The 9,997-nt window shown below is 35.1% G+C and overlaps 1 protein-coding gene across 10 annotated transcripts in view; it reads right to left on the bottom strand.

The window, feature by feature from the left end:
• Positions 1-1,601: 1,601 nt before the first annotated feature.
• Positions 1,602-9,997, bottom strand: part of ECT2 (epithelial cell transforming 2) — a 64,213-nt gene continuing 55,817 nt past the window's right edge. For 6 of the 10 annotated variants that reach the window (XM_033429502.2, XM_033429503.2, XM_049709772.1 and 3 more), the window contains 4 exons: positions 7,045-7,152; positions 5,899-6,045; positions 4,170-4,437; positions 1,602-2,928 (listed from right to left, as the gene is read on the bottom strand). In XM_033429502.2, coding sequence (XP_033285393.1) covers positions 4,171-4,437; positions 5,899-6,045; positions 7,045-7,152 — 522 coding nt within the window. In that variant the 3' untranslated portion in view covers positions 1,602-2,928; position 4,170. The remainder of the gene's footprint in view (positions 2,929-4,169; positions 4,438-5,898; positions 6,046-7,044; positions 7,153-9,997) is intronic. The other 4 variants (XM_004270536.4, XM_049709773.1, XM_033429508.2 and 1 more) reach the window with 2 other exon arrangements.

Raw genomic sequence — 9,997 nt, 5'->3', positions numbered from 1 at the left:
GTAACCAATCCATGACTATGGTATAATATCTCTATTAAGGTCTTTAATTAACGTAAATAAAGTCCCATGGTCTTCTCTGTAAGATCTTGTACATCTTTTATTAGATTTATTCTTAAGTACTTCAGTGGTTTTTATGCTATTGTAACAGGTATCTTTTAAGAAAAAGCATTTTCAACCTGTTTGTGGCTGGTGTTAATATAATTCATACTTGTATACTGATTTTGTATCAGAATTTAATTTAGTAACTTATCTGTAGATTCTTTAGGATTTCCTATCTACACAATCATATCATCTGTGAATAACAGCAGTATTGGTTTTTCCTTTCTAATTTTTATACCATTTCTTTTTCTTACAATACTGCACTGGGAGGGACTACATTAAAATGTTGATTAAAGGTGAAGTAGGCACCCCACTCCTTTCTGATCACAAAGAATATGTTGCCAAGGTTTCATCATTAAGTATGATGTTTGTTATAGTTTTTTTGGTAGATAATCTTTTATAAGTTTAAGGATGTTCCATTCTACTCCTAATCTGCAAAAAGTCTGATCACAAGAGACAAATTTATCGGATGTTTTTCCTGCAACTACAGAGGTAATATAATTTTTCTCCCTTAACCTATTAGGAAAATATACTGATAAATTATCTAAAATTAGAATAACCTTGTGTGCCTGGCATAAACCCAACTTGGTTATGATATACTATTCTTCTTATATATTACAATATTTCATTTGTTAACATTTTGAAATATTGCATGTATTTTCACAAATAGGATTAACATTTCTTAAAATGTCCGAAGTTATCCAGAACTCATAAAATGAGACGGGACGTTTCCTTCCTCTATTCTCTTTAAGTATTTGTGTAAGATTGGTATTAATTCTTCATTAAATATTGAATAGCATTATCCAGTGAAGCCATCTGGGCCTGGTGATTTTTTTCTAGGAATAATTTTAAATGTGGATTCCATTTCTATAGTGTTTATAGGAACATTTATATGTGTTCTATTTCTTCCTGTATCAGTATTAATAAGTTACATTCCTCTAGAAGTATGTCTGTGAGAATTGTGGTATTCTGTTGCAGTAATGAGTTCCAATTTGCTCACATCTTCCTGCATCCACACTCCTGGGTAATAGTACCTTCCCACATTGACTTTAAAGCTCCCTTTAAAGTTAAAATTAACTACCTGCTACACTTTGCCAGTGAACATCCAATACATTTCCAAGTTCATGCCTTTTCTCACATCACTTCCTCTCCCTGGAAAACCCACATCTTTGGAGGCAGCCACAGCTCCCTCCATCCCAATACAATGCTAAAAGTTGTGTATTTTCTGCCAGAAAAAATGCATACATGCACATAAACACAAACTTTTATATAAACTATCATAGGATTCACTACCTCCATTCTGCAAAGTAGATTCTAGATTAACGACTCCTAACTTACACATTGCCCAGTATACATAATGCTTACAAATACTAATAGAGGGAGGAATAAGCAATAAATATGCAAGCAAATATACAACAGAGCAAAGGCTGATATAAGCATTCATACTGGCTTATGAAAATTTGTCTGAAAGAACTGTTTAAAACATGAAACATAAAATATACTTGAGTTTTAAGTATTTATTTACAAAGTTCTTCCTAATACAACTGCTTTTAAAATATAGCAATAAAGGACCATTTACTATTTAAAAGTGGTACATATGTGGCATAGAAAAAAATCTATATAGTCAGTTAAACTATTATAACTGATAACTGAAAATTGTTAAGTGACAATTAAACATTTGCAGTACTCCCTCAACAGGTAGGAAATAAAAATGCATTTATTCATAGGAACTTGATTAATTTGTATTACTGACTTAAAAAAAAAGACTACTGTGAAAGATAACATCAGGGTTTGAAAAGTATTTTACAAAAGCAAATAAATGTATTTCAGTTTTACACTTAATTATGAGGCCATGATAAAAATTTGACCATACACATATCTATGTATTTTACAGCAGGTTAGCCAACTTTAGAATTATTTCATAAAGAATATAAACAATCTTTACCACAATTTCCCCATGGTCTTATCCTTCAAAATAAAATTCCACACACTATCAAACTAAATCAAGATTTGCTAGTGGCTAAAATCATCATAAGTATATTGTCCCTTAAACAGCTACAAGTATACACCAGTATCATGTTTGTGCAAAATATACATTATTTTCTAATCTTTCTGCCCTTATCTCAATTTGCAAGCATATTTTGAAACCATCTCCTTTAACTGTTATTCTTGTTAATAGCGGCAAATCTTTTAAAATCCACATGCTGTATCTTTATTTATAAAATAAACTGCAAAAGGGGCAGTTAAATAACTACTTTAAATAGCACATGTGGACCAAGAACCCACTATTCAGAGATCTATGCAGGTTTTTATCTAGTAAGTACTGTGGTATCACTTAATTTCTGAACAAATTGAGATACACAGATATTTATTTCCAAAAATTCATTCATGGACACTATACAAAGAGATTCACAGCAGTATTTGGCGTCAGCCAATAAAATTTATTTACTGCATCACGTGGCAAAGTTACTAATATCATGAATAACTTAAATGATTGGTCTTCAATTGCATTCAACAAAGAAAAATTACATCAAAATCAATATAATTTTTTACATGAATTAACTCAAAAAATGTAAGAGGTTAATCTTACTCTTTCAAGAAGAAAATAAAATGGCATAGTTTAGTGTTACCTTCTTTCCAGCGTTCACCAAGTGCTAACAACAAGTACCATTTAAGTCAGTTTCTTATTTGAATATGAGGTTGTTTAAAAGTTTCTACAAATTAAGATTTTTTTAAGCTTCATATCAAATGAGTTGTAGATCTACTTAAAGTATGACTTCTCCTTTCAAAGAAGGAAGGAAGGCTGACAAGGGAAGGAGATGGGATGCCCTGTGAAGACAAAATATTGTGTATTTAAGATTTTTTCTTTTAAAAATTGTAATATATAGTTTAGTATCATACATGTCATTTTTACATTTTACAAATTATCATAACAAGACATCTGAAAAATCTAAACTCTTTAAATAAAATTAGGGGGAAGGGTGGGGAGAACATATAATTAAAACTATTTTAGCATTCTGAAAACAAGAAACAAATGGATAGACTAGTTTACTACATATGAACTCAGTTGAAACAGATATATGCTTAGTGTTTCAGGTTTTTTTAAAATTATAAATTAGAGTATAAGTTTTGAGCTTAAAAAGACAAACCCTAGTGGTTTCTTCTTAACTTAATCATAAAGCAGAATTAAGAGGAGTAAAATTACTTCGTGGGAAATAATTTTCTAAATTAAAAGTCATAAACTACGAAAGAGTTTTTATATTATGTATGCAACCCATATTTATATGTCTGTGTTTGTGTGTATGTATGATTTTGCTCCATGTAAAAATTGAGCAAAACAGCAGTGCTTCTGATAATAGAGATTATTAATATACTAAGCTGTCTAAACTTATTGTTTCAGAGTGTCAAAGTTAAATATCATCAGATTTTTAATAACAAAGAAACATAGACATGAATACCAAACACTCAAGAGGGAGTGTAAATCAAAACAAATTATAAAGGTACTGTTTTATTTTAGCAGATATTAATGGCTAACTGCAACTAAACTTAGAGCCAGCAAGGTAGCTGGCTATAAGTTCTCATCAACTAGGTAGTAAATAAAATGAAGTGTTTAAAGAGCTAGGTTGGTAAAGTATTACCATTCAAGTGATAGCAAAGAAATGATTTAAGTAGATAGTATAATAGTTTACATTTTCCTCAGGTAAAACCTTTACGATTTGCCGTATTAAAAGCATACATTTTACATAAATGTCATAAATCTAAGATTAAGAATCAGATCTGTAATATAAATCCACTTCACAGGACAATTACTACTATTTTTTAAATAATCATTTTCATAAATAAGAAAATCTCTAATGGGACTGATTTTTTCTGGACTTATAAGTAAATTACCTTGCAAACATATCTTTATGTGCCAATAAGCAAAGAAACTCTATTAAGCCTATGTTGTGAATTCAAAGCAGTTATAAAGTTGTGAATTCAAAAGTCCCCACCCACCTAATAAGTAATTCAGTGGAGAAAAATACTTTCTTTTTTCACAAATGCAAACTTCAAATAGCTAATAAGCTCACATTAAACTTCACGAGGCTTGTTTCCATTACTGGTTGGCATATCTCCTAATTCTTCACAAATGTCAAAGATGACTTGGATAGAACTTTTTTTGAAATTTGAAAACTCAGTATTTCCTTCTAGCATCTCTGAAAAACTAGCTCGTGAGGCAGAATGACGTATAGATCGAAACCAGGAGTTTTGAGAGCGCCCACCAGTAGAGTTTGAGCGCTGAACATAACCATGCTTAGTAAATCCAATTATAGTGCTTGTGGAAACAGAATGGGTAATCTGTTAGAACAGAAATAGGCAATTGAGAAGAGGACATGAACGTCTTAAAGATATTTTAGGTACTTCTTATTTATGTTGTCTACATAAAATTGACAAAACCATAAATAATATATATTAATTTTCCAAAATTCTTCTATTAAATCCAATTATCTTCATTTGAAAAGCAATGTTTATAATAGTTACTATAAATGCAGGAAATAAACAAGGGATAGTACTTTGGACTTCAGAAAGCTTACAGTCCAATTTTAGTAAATGAATGCTAAATTTTGTCAATTTCAATATATTTTTCATTAATCAAATTTCTTTGCAAAAATTTATATCATCAACTAAGTACAATTTCTCTCTCACTGGAAGGTTAATCTTGATTAAAAGTTCTGTATAAACATACTCATATTAGCTGTAACCTTTGATGTATATTAACTAACGACTTAATTAGCTTTATAAAAAAATAAGTTATTAAGCATTATGTGCCTTTTCTGTGTAAACTTTAACAATCAAAGGTAACCATTTATAAAACACCAAAGCACTCCCTTTGTGTATATTAACTTATTTAATCCTTACAACTACTACTTTAGATTCATTTTACAGACAGTGAAATTGAAACAGGAAGATCTCTAATAAGCTGACAAAAGTCACACAGCTAGCAAATAGCAGAACCGGGATTTGAACATGTGAGTTCCAGAGTTCATGCTCTTAACCATTACTCAAACTGCCTTTGAGTACAAAATCACATTATACGCGAGTGTGTGTGTGTATTTACTCTCTACAATAACACCATAGGTAAGTACTATTAACCTCTTTTCTCTCATCTGCAAAAATGGGGATAAGAGAGAATAGGAAACTTGCTGAAGGACATACAGCTAAGAAGTGACAGTCACTTGCTTTTCTTAACCTTAGTAGGTAAGGTTAGTAATTTTTACAAAGGACAGATACATCACTATTTAGTGATAATAATAAATGTTAGAAATGCCCTTAATATTAATTAAATGACTAAAATTCTGACACTGTTGGGAATTTGGATTGCTCAGGAAACATTTAAAAATATATACATGAATTTAGAACCCATATCATCCTTTGATATTCACAGCTTCAGAGATTATATATTCATCACAGAAATAATGAAAGAAATAAAACTCAGTCTCTGCTATATTACTGGAGCCAATCTATAAATAGAACCATAGCTATTTACATCAGTAAAGTGATAGGCCAGATTGAAACATGTTTCTTAGAGACCTACAACTCAATCCCAATAAAATTTCATATCAAACTACACATTAAGTAAGTCTCTAGTTCATTAAGTGAGGTTTTCTCAGTTACCTAACCCAGTAAAGAGGTCAGATGCTTAGATATATCCAAAAAATTGATGGAGATATTAATATTTCCATCTTTAAAAAGTTAACAAATTCCACACCAACTTCATAAATTTGGAGTCATTTAGCCCATTAAATCAAAATCACTTACTGCTAATGAAGATGTGCTAGACAGACGACTCATTACATGCTTATCATTGCTAGAAGGACTTCTTCCCTCCACTGAACTTTGGGATGTCATAAGAGCCCTTCGTAGAGCTCTTTTTGGAGTTTTGGAGAAAGAGAATGCTCTTGTAACCTAGAGTTAAATTACAATTAATTAAAAAACCTAGACAAATCTAACTGATTAGAACAATTATATGTAAACAAAGCCAAATTCACACCAAAAGTTTTTCTATAAAAAGTATATAGCAAAATTAGAATCTCTTTGGACAAAGCAGTGAGAAAATGTAGTACATTGTAGATTACTCCATCTTGGTTTCATAGAGCACCTACACTAGTCCAGCAGGAGAAAGTGGGAGGGAAAATTTGGCATGAGAGAAGAAACCTGGGTGTTATCTGATTCTGCTACAATTTAGTTGTGAGATCTTTGATCCAAAGTCACTTAAACCTCAATTTCTTTAATTGAAAAAGTGTAGGAGTTTACTTGAATCATCATTGTTAACATGTTTATCTACTATACATCATACATGTTAAATGCAGAGATTCAATGATGATTAAAGTATAAAGCCTCCCCTCAAAGGCAAGGAAAACAACAACCAAGACTTATAAACCTAGCAAGTAGACTACAGTTGCAAAATTTTACCTGTAAAATTAAAAGTCTAGTTCTACTTTTAAAAAGCCCTATTACCAACATTCTTGTGTAGTCCTCAACAACTTCAATACTGTAAGGTAAGTAACAAAGCTATCTTCATCATTAGAAGTCTGAAACACACTTATGGTAAGGAATAGATCCCAGGTTTCCTGACTCTACTGTGTGCCCTTTGCTGAAAAATATCTGATTTTTAACATGAACGCAATTCATGTTAAATGCAATTTCTAACATGAATGCACACGTATCTATACCTAAAACACCATCAGAAGTATCATAGTAACTATAATGGGAAGGATAACAATTTGTTATAATTACTGTGCCAAAGAATTCACTGAGCTAAACTATTATCTCTGTAGGCCATTGCCTAGAACCAAAAACAGCTTTATTTTATACACTACCTGATGTCTATGGCAATACTATTTTAATATACTCTGAAAAATACATTTTGGAGATATGCTGAATAATAATTTCACTAAGACTCACCTTTTTTGAAGTCTTTTTTATTGCTCTAGATGCTCTACTCAATGTACTGTCCATATCTTTCGTATTTACTTCAAAGGATTCTGGATCAGCAGTGTAAATAAGATTCTCCTGTTGAAAATTAATATTTTTATTTTAAAATAAACAAAATAAAGATACACAACTGTTCCTAAAATCAAACCTTTAAGAACTTATATGCTCACATAGGGAGCATATATAAATGAAGCTACTCAAGATTTCTGATGGGTTTGATATAAGTTCTACTCTGAAATTTATTTAAGGCCTCAAAAAGTATATAACAGAAGACCAAAAACTGATTCAAAGAATCAGATTTTTATATTTTTTACAGTGTGTGTGTGTGTGTGTGTGTGTGTGTGTGTGAGTATAGAAATATTTCCTCTTCAACATGGCAAAAGTTCTCAAATGATAAGACACCGACTCAGGGCTTTTAAAAAATTTACTATGCATAATATTTGAAATGTAGGAAAGAGCTCAACTGAAGTTGCCTAATATCTGAATTTACAAACATTTCTTAGTAACAAAATTTCACAACTGGGAAGAATTCTGTGGTTTAACACAGTATAAATCAGGATATAGTTAAATGTTTGCTGCCATCTTGTGGTTAATTTTACTTTATGAAATATCTTCATTAACTGTTTATATTTCAGTTCTAGAATTATCAGCCATCCTGTGGCTAGTAATTCAATAGATTTTATTTTAAGGAAATTTTTCCATTAACCGTTTACATTTCAGAATCATGGTTATACATTTAGAAAGGACTGCATAAGCCATGTAGTCAGGCATTGTGATAAATGCAGGAGTAATCTCTGTAATAGGCAATCACTATACTGCAGAAATCCATTTTATATATGGATATCTAGAACTATGAGAAAAAATTCTTCCTTATAATGAGCAGTTTTTTGGCTTTACAAAAAGCTGTCTGCATCTCTTTTCTCATCAGCACTCTGTTGTACACACTAGCACTGTATTTCCTTCTATGAACCTTTTTGTGGAACAATCCTTTATTTATAACAACATATTCTTGGCCCACAGAAATTTTTTTTTTTTTTTTTGGGCGGTACACGGGCCTCTCACTGCTGTGGCCTCTCCCGTTGCAGAGCACAGGCTCCGGACGTGCAGGCTCAACGGCCATGGCTCACGGGCCCAGCCGCTCTGCGGCATGTGGGATCTTCCCGGACCGGGGCACGAACCCGCGTCCCCTGCATCGGCAGGCGGACTCTCAACCACTGCGCCACCAGGGAAGCCCCCCACAGAAATTTTTAAAAAACAAATCAAGGGCCAGAGGAGGTGGTGGAATAGAAGGAAGTGGAACTCACCTCTTCCCACAAATATACCACAAATACATCTACATGTGGAATAATTCTTATAGTATACCTGCTGAATGCCAGCAGAAGATCTCATAAAACCAAAATGCAAGAAAGATGACCACCTAACAGGTAGGGTGAAAGAAAGAAAACGGGAATTGGGATGGGATCTGTGCCCCTGGGAGGGTGCTGTGAAAGAGGAAAGGTTCCCTCACCATGGGAAGCCGCTTTACCAGCAGGGGAGATCAGTGGGGAGAGAAAGGGAGTTTCAGAAGCTTGGAGGAGAGTGCTGCAGCCAGTGTGCAACAAGAAGAACATAGACCTGCACAGAAGGCCCTGGCCATCTCACTGCAATCCCCAGCCTAGGACCCACATCTGCTGGTACACACAGGGGCTAGTGCTAAAACTTGGGCTTCAGAGGACAGACCTGAGAAGACTGGCATTGGCTGCATGGAGACAGCCTGAAGGGGCTGGAGTGTGGTCCACAGCTGCAAACAGGGGCATGCACAAGAAGGAGCCCAGATCTGTCACTGATGTCCCATTGTTAACCTGCAAGCTCAAAGGGAGGGGCGGGGCCTGGAACAGCAGCCTCATTCTTGGTGTGCTCAGAGGGTGAGGCTCTGCCTCTGTGATTTGGGAGCGAGCAAGCTTGGGTGAGCTGCCCACACATGGAGGCAGGGCTGAAACCCTAGCCTATGGCCAGCGGCCGCACAACTTCAGAAGCAGGGTTGAAATCTGAGTGTTCCAGCAGCTGTGATATCTGCGGATTTGTGCATCTGAGACAGTTTTGTAAACCCAGTGCCTGCAGGACATCGGAGTAGATTATTGGCGCTCCTGTGGCTGGGGCAGGTCTGGAGATAGCAGGCTCTGCTGGCGCTCACACACAGAGCCGGGGCCGGGGTCTGGGCTGACTCAGTAGCTCCTACGGTGGGTCCAGATGCTTGACCCAGTCCAGGTGCACGACCATGGTATACCAGTGCTTGAACTCAGTGGTTCCATGTCAAAAGATCTATGCTAGTGGCTTTGTGAGCACAGCACCTGAGAGATACCCCAGCTTACTGTCTGAATTCCCATGGTTGAGGTGGGACTGAGGGCAGTGCCAAAGACAGTATACATTGGTGAGCCAACACGACAGGTAACAAGCAAAACCACAGAGCGACTTCCCAGTCGACAGCTTCTGCAGAGGAATAATCAGGGGTTCCTCTCCCAGCAGGGGCATTCAAGCCCAACTACCTCACACCAGTCCAGAAACAGAGCTGGTGGCATCTACTCCAACAACTGGGGTGCAGACCCTGCCCCTGACAGAGCTGTGACAACCAAAGAGCAAAGAGGAGGCCACACTCAACATCAGTGCAGGCTCTGGTCATCACGGTAACAATCATACCCCCTATCAAGGGGATAACGGCTAACACACACTAAAGAAAAATGTGGCAGACATCCATAATAAAAACAGCCCTTGAACAAAAATATTACATTCACGAGGGCTACACAGGGAAACACAAAAAACAGCCCTTCAAGACCACAGCAGATAACTATTTCTCCTTAATTCACAGAGTCAGAGAAACAGAAGTAAAATGAAGCAGAGGAAACACTCCCAATTAAAAGACCAAGAGAATTCCCCTGAAAGAACA

Source organism: Orcinus orca, chromosome 5 (assembly GCF_937001465.1).
Source record: "Orcinus orca chromosome 5, mOrcOrc1.1, whole genome shotgun sequence".
In the NCBI taxonomy this organism is placed as follows: domain Eukaryota; kingdom Metazoa; phylum Chordata; class Mammalia; order Artiodactyla; family Delphinidae; genus Orcinus; species Orcinus orca.
Note: the sequence above shows the minus strand (reverse complement) of the source record. Positions and strands in the feature narration are given on the sequence as shown.